This window comes from Anolis sagrei, chromosome X, assembly GCF_037176765.1.
Source record: "Anolis sagrei isolate rAnoSag1 chromosome X, rAnoSag1.mat, whole genome shotgun sequence".
In the NCBI taxonomy this organism is placed as follows: Eukaryota; Metazoa; Chordata; class Lepidosauria; order Squamata; family Dactyloidae; genus Anolis; species Anolis sagrei.
In genome coordinates, this window is record NC_090034.1 from 8,198,015 (window position 1) to 8,214,637 (window position 16,623).

A 16,623-nucleotide genomic window follows, 5' to 3' on the forward strand; every position below is an offset into this window, starting at 1 on the left:
CACATGGGGGTTCTGTGTGGGAGGTTTGGCCTAATTCTATTGTTGGTGCGGTTCAGAATGCTCTGTGATTGTAGGTGAACTATAAATCCCAGCAACTACAACTCCCAAATGACAAAATCATTTTTTTGAGTGAAGGACATACATTGGGTAGTTAGGTGTATTGTGTCCAAATTTGGTGTCAATTCGCCCACTGGTCTTTGAGTTCTGTTCATCCCACAAACGAACATTATATTTTTATTGATATAGATTTGCAATTTTCAGAGGGAGCGTCCTGTCTGTCTCTGAATGTCCTTATGAATGTTACTCAGCTCCTCTCAGAGGAGATTCACAACGCGATTCCGACACATGGAGACGACTCTGCTAGGAAAACCTTCACTGGGAGCGCCCATCTTTACAAAATAGCCCTTTGTGGCTGTTTGAAGGCTGTTTGAACGCAGCCGAAAAGCAGCCAGTCCTTCAAGCCGGAGATCTCCGAGCCACGGCTTGGACATCAGTAGCAGTCTGCTTCGTTCTCTTCTACGTGCCCCGAGGTTGAGAGGATATCCTGCAAGAGGGACTGGGGGCTCTGCTCCAAGTGATCGCTACTGAGATCCAGAGATCTTTCCAATGCCTCCAGGTCCATTGACTTTAAAACTGTGGGTAGGGACTCAGGATCCCGTAGAAATTGCTCACAAGACTCTCCAATGGTATGGATCAATGCAGAAGGAGATGCATCCCTGGGCAATTCCTCATGCCGAGCTCCCCCATTCTGTTCTAAGCTCTTCTCCGGTTCCGTGCAGCTGTCTTTACAAATCTTTGGTTTCACGGCAAGGAGGACTCGGCAGGCTTTCAGTGCAACCGGCCGGTCACAGTCCTGAAGGGCTCTGAACAGGAACTCAAACAGCTTCACTCGAGAGAAGATCTGCATCAGTTCGGGACGGTGGGAAGGCACGCTGCCGGACGGCAAGCAATCGGTGGTGTACGGACACTTGGCAAGCCCAAACCGCGCAAATGTTTGGGCAGCGAAAGCCTCCGCCAGCTCCAGGCCGGAAACCTTGACTTCCCAGTCCAAGTCCCTGCTCACGGCTTGCATCACGTCGGAAACGAACGGCTCAGGGGCGGATAAGATGTCTGGGTGGCCCTCCTGTAGCCAGTCAATGAAGACACCAATCACGGCTCTGCGAGGAAAGCCTTCGGTGTCCGTGGTCAAGATTTGCAGCAAGCGAGCGCCAACGCCACCACCCTTGAAGGCAACAGTATAGAGAAACACAGAACATTAAAGTCATTTATTAGAATCAGTTGGAGAAAGGCCTCAGTGTTAATTTGCCTCAGTGTGAGAAGGCCTCAGTGGGAGAAAGGCCTCGGTGTGAGGTAGGCCTCGGTGTGAGATAGGACTTGTGTGAGAAGCTTGGGTGAGAGAAGCCCCAGGTTGAAGGCTACTAGAATAATAGAATCCTACCATTGGAAGGGACCTCATGGACCATCCAGTCCAACCCCATTCTGCCAAAAAGCAGGAAAATTGCATTCAAAGCAGCCCCGACAGATGGCCATCTAGCCTCTACTTAAAAGCCTCCAAAGAAGGAGCCTCTACTACACTCCGGGGCAGAGAGTTCCACTGCTGAACAACTCTCACAGTCAGGAAGTTCTTCCTAATCTCCTTTCTTGTAGTTTGAAGCCATTGTTCTGCATCGTTCATAGTCTTCAGGGAAGCAGAAAATAAGTTCACTCCCTCCTCCCTGTGACTTCCTCTCACATATTTATACATGCACCTCATCATGTCTCCTCTCAGCCTTCTCTTCTGCAGGTTAAACATGCCCAGCTCTTTAAGCCACTCCTCACAGGGCTTGTTCTCCAGACCCTTGATCATTTGAGTCGCCCTCCTCTGGACACATTCCAGCTTGTCAATATCTCTCTTCAATTGTGGTGCCCAGAATTGGACACAGTATTCCAGGTGTGGTCTAACGAAGGCAGAATAGAGCATGGGGAGCATGACTTCCATGGATCTAGGCACTAGACTCCTATTGATGCAGGCCAAAATCCCACTGGCTTTTTTGTTGCCATATCACACTGTTGGCTCAGTGTAACTTGTTGTCCACGAGGACTCCAAGATCTTTCTCACACGTTATTGTTTCTCGTCTCACTCTAGTCTAGATCTCTCTAATCTAGTCTAACTGACGTCCACAAGATGAATAACCCGTGGCACAATGGGGTAAACCCTTGTGCCAGCAGGACTGCTGACCAAAAGGTCGGCGGTTTGAATCTGGGGAGTGGGGTGAGCTCCCGTCTGTCAGCTCCAGCTTCCCATGTGGGGACATAAGAGCCTTCCACAGGGTGGTAACACATCCGGGAGTCCTCTGGGCAACGTCCTTGCAGACGGCCAATTCTCTCACAGCAGAAGCGATCTGCAGTTTCTCAAGTTGCTCATGACATGAAAAAAATCCACAGGGTGGTATCCTATCTGCTAAGGTCAACATTCTGACTGTGGAGCTGTATAGAGCTATACAGAAATATCAACACGTGAGAGGGCCAAATTGGCAGACTTGAGGGAATTCCAATCCTGCAAAGAAGATATATACCGTATATACCTGAGTATGAGCCGACCCGAATATAAGCCAAGGCACGTAATTTTACCACAAACAACTGGGAAAATGTATTGACTCGAGTATAAGCCAATAATAAATAGAGTAAAATAATAAATGTTATAATAACAATAAAGAGAAAAACAATAAATGTAATAATAATAATAAATAGAGTAAAATAATAAAAGCAATAAAATAATACTAATAACAGAGTAAAATAGTAAATAACATTGACTCGAGTATAAGCCGAGGGGAGATTTTTCAGCCTAAAAAAGGGGCTGAAAAACTAGGCTTATACTCAAGTATATACAGTAAATGGGATCCCTCTCCTCACTCTTCCTGTGAAGCCCCAAAGTTGACTGGCTGCGGGAATAAGAAAAATATAAGTATGAGAGATGGGGATGGAACACTATCCTGGAAAAAAGTGTGGCTAGCTAATAGGCATATGCAATCCATCAAAACAATGGTTCTAAACTGTGTTCAAAAGTAGGGGGCCCTGGCACTTCATTTCTAAAGTTATTCCCAAATTTTGGGAGTAAAAGTTTCAGAACTCTAACGAATCTTACAAATCTTAATGGCAGTCGTGACTGTGCAATAGGGAAAACATCAATGGCAGTGGGGAAATTTTAGGGACTCTATCTCTCTCACTTTTTGAGCTATCCTGAAGAAACTCACTACAGTGGTAGAACACATTTGCAATTGTTAGCCCGCCAAATTTCATGACGTTTGAGTTATATATGGATTTTTAAAGTTGAGAGACATCCAAATGTTACAGGATCTCCTTGTTCAAGATAACAGGGAATCATTCCCCCCAATACTAATACAGCTACAAATTTAAGGGATTTTTTCAAGTTTTCAGAAAAAGGAACCGTTTAGGGGGAGGCAAGTCAAGACCTTGGAAAAGTCAAGAACGGTGGTTGAAAAAGTAGCTGCAGGACAAAATGTCCACTCAGACAAATACTGTACCTCTTTGCGATCCCCACTGCCATGTGAGTCAACAGCGACCATGAGGGAAAACTGCCCCAAGGCCTTCACAGCACTGGCTCGGACGTAGCTCTCCGGGTCGTCGAGGAGGCTCTCTGCAAGAGCCGGCACCTCAGACGAGAGCAGCGCTTCCCAGAACCACTGCCGGCCTGCAGAGAGGAGACACAGGCTTACACATATTGCTCCATTCCATTTGTTGCTACTCAGGGTAGTTTTCACCTTGCTCCCAAACACCACCACACCAAAGCTGTAGATTTTGTAGTTTATTGAAGAAAAGGCAAAGTCAAAACATAGTATAAGAAAAGCAAAGTTCCAAAAAGGCTTAAGTTCCCAAGATCCAAAGGCAAACACATGAAGCATAATCCTTTAAACAATGGTCAAACAATAGTCCATGAAAATAGTTGAACACAAGAACCCAAAATCCCAGACTCAGGAAGCCAGAAGCGTGCTGCTTAAAACCAAGGTTAATCCATAGAAGTTTGCATGGAAAGAGCCACGTTGAACTGACAACGCCTGTGTGTCAGTGAGAAGGCTAAATACCCTTTGCAATCATAAACACATTGCGATGACCCTTGGCCGACTTGGCCTCTCGCTTACTAGCTAAGCGAGAACTTCTCCGGACCCTTAATTGCAAGTGATCTTGCCTGTTCATTAATTCATTATCTTCAAGGCTCTCTAATCCCTTATCTTGGGTTACCAGCTGGGCTGGATCATTGTGGGAAGGCAAAGGAGGCGAAGACATCTCCATCTGGCAGTGTGGGAATTTACTCCCGTTATCAGTCTCACCACTGACATTCTTTTCCCCTGAGAACTGACTTGTTGTTTCCCCTTCTGCAGCCTCACCTTCAACCCTGTCTGAGTGAACAGAAATCTGCAACCCATCATCCTCCTCATCAGGGAACTCTGGCTCACAAGACCCACAGGGCTCAGCTTCAGACTCAGAGTCAAATTGAGTCACAACACCATTCCACACCTATGCCTTCCTTTATAGGGGGAGAGCACTGTAGAAACTTGGGGGCATATTTTCACCCCTATGGATTGTCAGAAATATTAAAAATTAACTAGGTATTTTTAATTACAAAAATGTGAGTCAAGCACTAAAAAGGTTAAATGGATTCAATGACTCAGCAAAAGCTGCAGTTCTATATAAGGAGGTGTGCCTGTAGCTTAGTAGGCCTCTGTGTTAGTTTGCCTCAGTAGGAGAAAGGCCTCAGTCTGTGAGAAAGTCTCTGAGAGAAGGACCTCAGTGTGTTAGTAGGTCTCAGTGTTGTCAGTCAGGCTGTCAGTCTGAGGGAGCCCTCAGTGTTAGCAGCCCTCAATCTGTGAGAGGTCTCAGTGGGAGAAGGGCCTCAGTTTGTTAGTAGGCCTGGTGCATGAGAAGCTTCGGTGAGGGAATCCTCAGGTTGTAGGAAATTGTGTGTGAAGGCCGCTGTGTGTAAAAAGCTACTGTGTGTCAAGCACTGAAAGGGTTAAATGGATGCAATGACTCAGCAAAAGCTGCAGTTCTATATAAGCAGATGTGCCTGTACCTTAGTAGGCTTCTGTGTTAGTTTGCCTCAGTGGGAGAAAGGTCTCAGTCTGTGAGAAAGTCTCTGTGGGAGAAGGACCTCTGTGTGTTAGTAGGCTTCAGTGTGTTAGGAGGCCTCAATGTGTTAGTAGGTGTCAGAGTTAGTTCACCTCTGTGGAAGAAAGGCTGTCATTATGAGGGTGCCCTCAGTGTTAGCAGCCCTCGGTTTTTGAGAGAGCTCAGTGGGAGAAGGGCCTCAGTGTGTGAGTAGGCCTCGGTGTGAGTAGACCTGGTGTGTGGGAAGCTTTGGTGAGAGAATCCTCAGGTTGAAGGCGATTGTGTGTGAACGCTTGTGTGTGTAAAAAGCTACTGTGAGTCAAGCACTGAAAGAGTTAAATGGATGCAATGACTCAGAAAAGCTGGCGTTCTATATAAGCAGGTGTGCCTGTAGCTTGGTAGCCCTCAGTCTGTGAGAGGTCTCAGTGGGAGAAGGACCTCAGTGTGCTAGTAGGTCTCAGTGTTAAATTGCCTTTGTGGGGAAAACGCCTCAGTCTGAGAGAGCCCTAATGTGAGAGGGCCTCAGTGGGAGAAAGGCCTCAGTGTGAGGTAGGCTTCAGTGGTAGTAGTCAGTCTGTCTGAGGGAGCCCTCAGTGTTAGTAGCCCTCAGTCTGTGAGACGTCTCAGTGAGAGAAGGCTTCAGTGTGTTAGCATGCCTCAGTGTTAAATCGCCTTTGTGGGAAAAACGCCTCAGTCTGAGAGAGCCCTAATGTGAGAGGGCCTCAGTGGGAGAAAGGGCTCAGTGGGAGGTAGGCTTCAGTGGTAGTAGTCAGTCTGTCTGAGGGAGCCCTCAGTGTTAGCAGTCCTCAGTCTGTGAGAGGTCCCAGTGAGAGAAGGCTGCAGTGTGTTAGCATGCCTCAGTGTTAAATCGCCTTTGTGGGAAAAACACCTCAGTCTGAGAGAGCCCTAATGTGAGAGGGCCTCAGTGTGAGGTAGGCTTCAGTGGTAGTATGCTTCAGTGTGAGTAGGCCTGGTGTGTGAGAAGCTTCAGTGAGAGAAGCCCCAGATTGAAGGTCATTATGTGTGAAGGCTGCTGTTGTAAAAAGCTACTGTGTGAAGCTTCTGTGTAACTTTGTTGTGAGAAGAGGCTCTGTGAGAGCGAAGCTCTTTATCTGCATGAGAAAGGAGCCCAGCGTGGAAGCGAAGAAGGAAGTATAAAGAATTTTGTTCGTGCTACGGAAACCTTGCTCTTGTAAATAATGTAACCATATTATTTTGCTATAAATAAAGCCTCCTATGGAAGAGATAACATTGGTCTGTGTGTTTTTGTTCTTTTTATCACTTTGGGCTACTGGTGCTGGGTCATGCTGCAGCTAATAAGTTACTCTACTGTACATTTATGAGGAGGTCATAGAATCAAAGAGTTGGAAGAGACCTCATGGGCCATCCAGTCCAACCCCATTCTGCCAAGAAGCAGGAATATTGCATTCAAAGCACCCCTGACAGATGGCCATCCAGCCTCTGTTTAAAAGCTTCCAAAGAAGGAGCCTCCACCACACTCTGCGGCAGAGAGTTCCACTGCTGAACGGCTCTCCCCATCAGGAAGTTCTTCCTCATTTTCAGGTGGAATCTCCTTTCTTGTAGTTTGAAGCCATTGTTCCGCGTCCTAGTCTCCAAGGAAGCAGAAAACAAGCTTGCTCCCTCCTCCCTATGGCTTCCTCTCACATATTTATACATGGCTATCATATCTCCTCTCAGCCTTCTCTTCTTCAGGCTAAACATGCCCAACTCCTTAAGCCGCTCCTCATAGGGCTTGTTCTCCAGACCCTTTATCATTTTAGTCGCCCTCCTCTGGACACATTCCAGCTTGTCAACATCTCTCTTGAATTGTGGTGCCCAGAATGGACACAATATTCCAGGTGTGTCTAACCAAAGCAGAATAGAGGGGTAGCATGACTTCCCTAGATCTAGACACTAGGCTCCTATTGATGCAGGCCAAAATCTCATTGGCTTTTTTTGCCGCCACATCACATTCCTGGCTCATGTTTAACTTGTTGTCCACGAGGACTCCAAGATCTTTTTCACACGTACTGCTCTCAAGCCAGGCATCCCCCATTCTATATCTTTGCATTTCGTTTTTCCTGCCAAAGTGGAGTATCTTGCATTTGTCCCTGCTGAACTTCATTTAGTTAGTTTTGGCCAATCATCTCTCTAATCTCCTGTCCTCTGGAGTATTGGCTCTCCCTCCCAATTTGGTGTCTTCTGCAAACTTGATGATCATGCCTTCTAGCCCTTCATCTTTATTAATGACTTAGATGAAGGGCTAGAAGGCATGATCATCAAGTTTGCAGACGACATCAAATTGGGAGGTCTTTTGTTAATAAGCCTACTCGCCCAACATGGTTGACTGTCAGATTCTGAAATCTGCTCCCAAATGATGTCATTTCCAGTTTCCATTTTTGGCCAATTAATACACACCCACACATATTGCCCGTGATGCACCACATATTTGCCACTTTTAGATAACTCCAAAAGTGGCAATTATCCCATTTGGGGTGTTTTGCACTCCCTTCAAATAGGAGCGCATGGAAAACCTCCCTATGCGGCCCACGTGTTCCCTCCCTGCTCCTGAAACAGAGAGCCTTGCCCTTCTGTTCAAACAAAAGCCGGACTTTGAGAGATACTGGACTATTCAGCAAATCCTGAGAGCGGATGTTGGCAAGCGCACAGTGGCTGATGAGACAAATATTCAGCATCTCCAAACCCTCCAATCCCAGGGCAAAGGCAGGAATGTGCTCAAGGAAATCCTTCTGTAGAAATATTCCTGGTATGTAAACAAGGACAAGCCAAGCATTCTGGCACAACTTCTCCAACTATTGCTGCCTTTGTGTTTTGAACTGCAGCTCCCATCAGGCCCGGCTAACATGGCCAGTGATGAAGGATCATGGGAAATGAAGTCCAAAGCACCAGCAAGGGACCAAGTTGGGAGAAGCAGTTGTAGAAGCTCATGAGAAGGGTATGGTAGGGAAAGCCATCTCTCTCGCGCTCTCTCTGAATCATAGATGGACTTCCTTTCAGCACAGAAGTCTTGCTTAGCCCTTCCAAGCCACTTGGCTGTGGTTCCCCTTCCAGCCGTGTATTTACCTTTCAAGTCCTTCATCACCAATGTGAGGAACTCCAAGGCCGAGTCACGCACTTCCCAGCTGGGGCTGCACATACGTTTTTGTAACACAGCGAAAATATCTGCAGAGAAAGGATAGATGCAGGCGACGAGAGAGAATTTTAGAAGGAGTCTTTTCCAGCCCCTTGTCAATGCAGACACAACTGCTCCTACTGATAAAAAAGAAATACTGTATATACTCGAGTACAAGCCGACACAAATATAAGTCTCGGCACCTAATTATACCACAAAAAAACTGGAAAAACGTATTGACTCGAATCTAAACCTAGGGTGGGAAATGCAGCAGTTAGGGGTCAATTTCAAAATAAATATATACCAATAAAATGACATTAATTGAGGCATCAGTAGGTTCAATGGTTTTGAATATTTACATAAAACTGCAATTTCAGATAAAACTGTCCAACTCTGATTAAACCATTATTCTAGCCTTCTTCAATGAAAATGTGCTTACGTATCCTTCCAATAATAATAGAGTAAAATAATAAATGTAATAATAATAGAGTAAAATAATCAAAACGCAATAGTAACAGTAACAATAGAGTAAAATAATACAAATAATAAATGTAATAACAGTAATAATTGAGTAAAATAATACATGTAATCATAAAATAATACATGTAATAATAATAGAGCAAAATAATATATAATAATAATAATAATAATAGAGTAAAATAATAAATGTAATAATAGCAATAATGAAGTGAAATAATACATTTATTTATTTACTATATTTGTATACCATCCCTCTCAGCCCACAGGCAGTTAACAGAGGCAATAATTCAATGCCCAACAACAACAACAACAACAACAACAACAACAATAATAACACTTTATTTATATCCCGCTACCATCTCCCCAGGGGACTCAGTACAACTTACATGAGGCCGAGCCCAAAATACAACAATACATGCAATAACAATAACAATACAAGCAATTTAAAAACAACAAAACAATAAAACAGTAACATAAGCATTATCAATAGGACAACACACTTTAAAATCTATGGGTAGGCCAAATGTAATTAAAATTTAAAAGATTAAAAAATAATGCTGGACATGGGCGAAAACACTGACATAGAATATAAAACCATAACAAGATCAATTAAAAAATTAATAATATATGTCTCTTAATTAAAAAGCACTGTAACAACAATAATAAACAGAGTAAAATAATATATATAATAGAGTAAAATAATAAATGTAATAATAATAAATAGAGTAAAATAATAAATGTAATAAAAATAATGATAGAGTAAAATAATGAATAAAATAATAATAGAGTACGATAATGTAAATGTAATAACAATAATAGAGTAAAATAATAATAATAGAGTAAAATAATGTGGATGTAATAATGATGATAATAATAATAATAATAATAATAATAATAAATAGAGTAAAATAATAAATGTAATTAAAATAATAATAACAGAGCAAAATAATAACCTTGACTTGAGTATAAGCCAAGAGGGGCTTTTTCAGTCGAAAAAAGGGCTGAAAAACTCAGCTTAAATATATTTACTTGAGTATATATATACAACGTCAACTGATGAATTTGCTGCGTTATTGTTAATAGATCTGCCTGGTGGAGAGGGGAGGGAGAGAGATATGTTTGTCAGCCCATCAGCTATACATCTGCTTCCTTTAATGGTGACCTAGTTTATCGTTCTTTAGCTATGAGAGTGATACCTCTGAAAACTTGCTGATGCCGTTGGAAGTCAGCAGTCGATCCAGATGGCTCCAAGGTGTTCAGAACCCACTTCAGAGTTGCCTGAAAGGTCTTCTTCAGAACCTGCGAAGGGATAAAGGGGGATCCTCAAAATTTGTGATGGAAGTACCCACAAAACGATAAAAGGAGGAAAACAGTTTGCCTTTCCACACTCCCACCAACATGATGTCTGCCCAGAAGCTTCCATATATCTTCCCTTGGTATTCAAGGCTTCTTTGGCAATGGAGAACAAGATGGCAGCTAGGAAGCATAACATCCCCCCTTCTGCATCAGGGTTGGGGCAAAATATAGACTGCTAAGAGGGAAAATACAACAGGCATGGGCCAACTTTGGCCCTCCAGGCTGTTAGGAATTGTGGGAGTTGAAGTCCAAAACACCTGGAGGGCCAAAGTTGGCCCATGCCTGGAATAAAATCTCACTACTGCCCTCCTCCAGGCCACCACTGCACCAAATAGCCCAGAAGGGCCTCGCCATCACCCTTCTCAAGGCTACCACGGCACCAACGGACCCAGGAGAGCCCTGCCACTGCCTTCCTTGAGGCCACTGTGACACCAACAGGCCTAGGAGGACCTCAGCATTGCCCTCCTTGATGCAGCCGTGAAAACAATGGGCCCTGGAGGGCCCTGCCATTGCACTCCTTGAGGCCACCGCAACACCAACAGGCCTAGGAGGACCCTGCCATTACCCTCCTCAAGGCAATCACAACACCAATGGGCCCAGGAGGGCCTCACCATTGCCCTCCTCCTGTCCTTCTTGGCACCAACTGGCCCAGAAGGGCCAGTTCACCCTGCTCAAGGTCACCATGGCAGTATCTTAGTAACTCTGATAGTTTCAAATCTTCATCAATGGGCCAAGGAGAGTCCTGCCATTGACCTCCTTGAGGCTGCCGTGACATCAACGGGCCAAGGAGGTCCTCATCAATGCTCTCCTTGAGGCCTCTGTGAGACCAACAGACCCTTGAGGCCTCTGTGAGACCAACATTGCCCTCCTTGAGGCCATTGCGACACCAACAAACCCAGAAGGGTCCTGCCATTGCCCTTCTTGAGGCCACTATGACACCAAGGGGCCCAGGAGGGCCTCGCCTTCACCCTCCTCCAAGCCACCATGGCACCAACAGGCCCACGAAGGCCTCACCATTGCCTTGTTTCAAGCCGCTGCATCACCAACAGGTCCAGGAGGGCGCTGACATTGCCCTTCTCCAGGCTGCCACAACACCAACTCCCCCAGGAAGGCCTCACCATTGCCTTCTTTCAAGCCACTGCAGCAGCAACAGGCCCAGGAGGGCCCCACCATCGCTCTTCTCCAGGCCGCCACAACACCAACAGGCCCAGAAGAGCCTTGCCATCACCCTGCTCAAGGCCACCACAGCACCAACAGGTCCCAGAAGGCCTCGCCATCACCCTCCTCAAGGCCACCACAGCACCAACAGGTCCAGGAGGGCTTGCCATCATCCTCCTCAAGGCCGTCGCGACACCAACAGGTCCAGGAAGGCCTCACCATCACCCTGCTCAAAGCCACCATGGCACCCACACGTCCAGGAAAGCCTCGCCATCACCCTCCTCAAGGCTGCCACAACACCAACACGCCCAGGAAGGCCTCACCATTGCTTTCTTTCAAGCCGTTGCATCATCAACAGGCCCAGGAAGACCTCGCCATCACCCTCCTCAAGGCCACCACAACACCAACAGGCCTGGGAGGGCCCTGCCATCACCCCCATCCAGGCCACCACGTTTTGGCCATGAGTGTTTGCCACTTTTGTCTGAAAACCACCCAGAGAGAGGAGATAGAGTGGTATGTAAATAAAGTACAATAATAATACTAGTAATAGTAATGATATTTCTCAGCGATGTGACTGCCGCATATACTCACAGTAGGGCTGGTATCTGGACTCTTCAAGTAGACAAGAAGGATGTCAAAGACCTGGTCGATGTCTTCATCACAAACTGAGGCTAAACATACAGAGAACAACAGCCAGGAATTAGAACTTGGAATGAAGAGAATACCAGGACAAATTGTGCAGTTGCAAGCAAAAGCATCTGTGGTTAATTTCACAGGAAGGTTGGTTCAGGAAAAAGGCAAAGCAGAATTGTTGCCGTCAAATCATAGTTGCCAACCAGAAACAACATGTTGTTGTTGTTGTTGTTGTTGTTGTTGTTGTTGTTGTTGTTATATCTTGCTTTTTCTCTCCATAAGGGGACTCAAAGCAGCAAACATTAAAACATTACAATAAATTTAAAATATACAAATATATAATATTTAAACAGTATTAAACATTACTAGTATTAAAAACAATTCATATTAAATCCATAAAAACATACATAGGAAGAGCTCAGCTCTGCAGCAACCTTGGCTATCTGAAGAAAACACATTTGTTTCTTGGAATAATAATAAATAAAATAATAAACTTTATTTGTATACCACCCTATCTCCCCAAAGGGACTCAGGGCGGTTTCCAACAGTAAAAGCAAACATTCAATGGCTGGAAAGAAACCATAAAGACAATTACATCAAAATAAACACATTCAACAATATAACACAACCTAATAAACTTAATAGACAAACGAACAACAACTAAAACATCATAAAAATACTAAAAAAATCTGCTAAAACACATTAAAGATATTTATTATTACTACATTTATTATTTTACTCTATTTATTATTACTACATTTATTATTTTACTCTATTTATTATTACTACGTTTATTATTTTTCCCTATTTACTATTGTTATTATTACATTTATTATTTACTCTATTGTTATTATTACATTTAGATTATTATTATTTAGATTATCTGGTGTGTGAGTAGATCAATAGATACCACTCGGGCGGGAAGGTAACGGCACTTCATGCAACCACATGATCTTGGAGGTGTCTATGGACAATGCCGGCTCTTTGGCTTAGAAATGGAGATGAGCATCAATCCTCAGAGTTGGACATGACTTGACTTAATGTCAGGGGAAAACCTTTACTTTATTCTGTTGTTGTTGTTGTTGTTGTTGTTATTATTATTATTATTATTATTTTACTCTATTCTTGTTAATTATTACATTATTTTATTCTACTTATTATTGTTATTATTACATTTATTATTCTACTCTTTTGTTATTATTACATTTACATTATTTTATTCTTAACTAGCTTGGGAACCCGGCGCTGCCCGGGTTATTTAAGAAAGGCATTGCGTGTCAAGGTTGGTCTTTATCAGTTATTTATGTGGCTCGCAGTGCTCTCAGGGAGTTAGTGAAGGTACTGCAAATCCCATCGTCCATGGTCTATCCTCCTCCAAATTGCACCAGGTTGTAGAGTGAGTCATGAGGGCTATGTGTGCCAAGTTTGGTCTTGATCAGTCATTGGATGAGAGTCATAGTGCTCTTGGGAAATGAGTGGAGGTACTTCAAGTCCCATCATTCATGGTCCATCCTCCTCCAAACTGCAGTAGGATGTAAAATGGTCATGGGTGCTCTGTGTGCCAAGTTTGGACTTTATTGGTCATTTTTGGGAGCCTCAGTGGTCTCTGGGAACAAAAGTGTTGGAAAGTGCTACAAATCCCATCATACATTGTCCACCCTCTCACAAACCTCACCAGGATGTAAAAGGGGTCATGGGGGTTATGTGTGCCAAGTTTGGTCTTGTTCTGTCATTGGATGAGGGTCACGGCGGTAACAGAAAGTGAGTGGAGGTACATCAAGTCCCATCATCCATGGTCTGCCTTCCTCCAAACCGCAGTAGGATGTAGAATGGGTCATGTGGGCTCAGTGTGCCAAGTTTGGTCTTTATTGGTCTTTGTTGGGGGCCACAGTGGTCCCTGAGAACCATACCATTTGAAAGTACTACAGATCCCATAATCCATGGTCCACCTCCCCCAAACCGCACCAGGATGTAATGGGGTTCATGGGGGTTATGTGTGTCAAGTTTGGTCCAGGTGTGTCACCCGTGTTGGTCACAGTGGCCTGTGAAAGTGGCAGCCGATCAGAAAGCTGCCACATACACTTCTACCCTTCCGCCCTCCGCATACAAACATTCACTTTTATTATATAGAAGATAGATAGATAGATAGATAGATAAATAGATAGATAGATAGATATAGATATCAGGGAAAAACCTTTACCTTCACCTTATGACCTGAAGTACTAACTTGGGTGGATGTGTCTAAAACATATATGTGTGTGTGTGCAGCCAGGGAGGGAAACAAATGACTTACTTGCCCACTGAGAGAGTGCCGCAAGGAGCCCAAGGGCCGCCCGCTGAACCCGGAAGCAACCAATCAGGGTCTTGCCCAACGTGGCTCCCACAGCAGAGACAGGGACGGCAAGGCCCACACAGAACTGCAGCACCGTCACCAAGGAGCGCAGCAAAGGCTTGTGGGGAACGTCCACTGGGGTGGAAGACTGGCAAAGAAGACACAAACAAAGAATGTATATGGGCGATTCAGGTCCAGGCTGTTTGGCCAACCGCATCCCCTTGTACAAACCTGAGATCCCACCTCCATCTCAAGCCCAGTTGGTGGGAATGAGAGAGCGGTGTTAGGAATTGTGGGAGTTGAAGTCCAAAACACCTGGAGGGCCGAAGTTGGCCCACGTTTGCTCTAGATCAGTGTTTCTCAACCTGGGGGTTGGGGCCCCTGAGAGGGTCACGAGAGGGGTGTCAAAAGGGTCGCCAAAGACCATTGGAAAACATAGTATTTTCTGTTGGTCATAGGAGTGTGGGAATTTTGGCCCAATTCTATCATTGATGGGGTTCAGAATGCTCTTTGATTTTAAGTGAACTATAAATCCCAGCAACTACAACTGGGATGTCAAGATCTATTTTCCCCAAACTCCACCAGTGTTCACATTTGAGTATATGGAATATTCGCGCCAAGTTTGGTCCAGATCCATCATTGTTTGAGTCCACAGTGCTCTCTGGATGTAGGTGAACTACAACTCCCAAACTCAAGGTCAATTCCCATCAAACTCATCCTGTATTTTCTATTGGTCATGGGGGTCCTGTGTGGGAAGTTTGGTTCAATTCTATCATTGGTGGAGTTCAGAATGCTCTTTGATTGTAGGTGAACTATAAATCCCAGCAACTACAACTCCCAAATGTCAAGGAGTTGTATTTTCCCCAAACTCCACCAGCATTCACATTTGAGCGTATGGAATATTCGTGCCCAGTTTGGTCCAGATCCATCATTGTTTGAGTTCACAGTGCTCTCTGGATATAGGTGAAGAACAAGTCTCAAACTTAATGTCAATGCACATCAAACTCAAGGTCAATGCACATCAAACTCATCCTCTATTTTCTATTGGTCATGGGGGTCCTGTGTAGAATTGGTTCAATTCTATCTTTGGTGGAGTTCAGAATGCATTTGATTGTAGGTGAACTATAAATCCCAGCAACTACAACTCCCAAATGTCAAGGTCTATTTTCCCCAAACTCCACCAGCATTCACATTTGAGCATATGGAATGTTCATGCCAAGTTTGGTCCAGATCCATCATTGTTTGAGTCCACAGTGCTCTCTGGATATAAGTGAACTACAACTCTCAAACTCAAGGTCAATGCACATCAAACTCAAGGTCAATGCACATCAAACTCATCCTGTATTTTCTATTGGTCATGAGGGTCCTGTGTAGAATTGGTTGAATTCTATCTTTGGTGGAGTTCAGAATGCATTTGATTGTAGGTGAACTATAAATCCCAGCAACTACAACTCCCAAATGACAAAATCAACCCCCCCCCCCTAACCCCACCAGTATTCAAATTTGGACGTATCGGGTATTTGTGTCCAATTTGGTCCAGTAAATAAAATGCATATGTTTACATTATGATTCATAACAGTTGCAAAATTGATGTTATGAAGTAGCAACAGAAATAATTTTATAGTTGGGGGTCACCACAACATGAGGAACGTTATTCAGGGGTCGCAGCATTAGGAAGGTTGAGAACCACTGCTCTAGATACATAAAGCCACCACTCATATCATCCCCAAAGGGATGGGTGGGCAATTCAATGGATTGGAGAGGAAGACTGCTCTATATCTCACCAAGCCCTGGATCTCCTCAAGGTGAGCCAAGGTCTGGCACAGGAGGCTGATGCAGGATGCTCTGGAGGAGAGAAGAGACTCCACCGAGGTGGCAGCACAGCGAGGAGGCCGATCCCACAAACCTGGTGGAATAGAGATAAATGCACATGGTGGCTTCCCTTTCCCTTTCGCCACCTCACTTCTGACATCTCACCCATTTAACAGCTCTAAATGGTCAGCCATGGACAGCATTTGGAAACACTGGCTGCTCTCTTGACCATGCTCTTGCCTCTTTTCCCCTCTATCTAACAACTCATCGCCACCTAGTGTTCAGTCTTGCATTTAAAAATATTTTCAGTTTTAGTTGCTGTGGGTTTTTTGGGCTGTCTGGCCATGTTACAGAAGCATCCTCTCCTGACGTTTCACCCACATCTATGGCAGGCATCCTCAGAGGTTGTGAGTTCTGTTGGAAAATAGGAAAGTGGGGTTTCTGTACCTGTGGAATAATGTCCAGGGTATTTGTCGTGTCAGGGCAACCAGTCAATTATATTACATTTCTAACAGAGCAAAGCAAACAGACAAAATACAAAATTTGTGAGTTTGGTAGTTGATTAAATGTCCTTTGACCAGTAGCTGGACACTTGGAGTGCTTCTGGTGTTGC

General features: G+C 44.4%; 1 protein-coding gene across 1 annotated transcript in view; it reads right to left on the reverse strand.

Moving 5' to 3' along the window:
- Positions 1 to 221: 221 nt before the first annotated feature.
- Positions 222 to 16,623, reverse strand: part of LOC132782163 (BRCA1-associated ATM activator 1) — a 32,066-nt gene continuing 15,664 nt past the window's right edge. The window contains exons 7-13 of the mRNA XM_067473644.1: positions 15,983 to 16,104; positions 14,160 to 14,346; positions 11,825 to 11,904; positions 9,916 to 10,018; positions 8,191 to 8,289; positions 3,525 to 3,691; positions 222 to 1,222 (exon numbers count right to left, since the gene is read on the reverse strand). Coding sequence (XP_067329745.1) covers positions 491 to 1,222; positions 3,525 to 3,691; positions 8,191 to 8,289; positions 9,916 to 10,018; positions 11,825 to 11,904; positions 14,160 to 14,346; positions 15,983 to 16,104 — 1,490 coding nt within the window. The 3' untranslated portion in view covers positions 222 to 490. The remainder of the gene's footprint in view (positions 1,223 to 3,524; positions 3,692 to 8,190; positions 8,290 to 9,915; positions 10,019 to 11,824; positions 11,905 to 14,159; positions 14,347 to 15,982; positions 16,105 to 16,623) is intronic.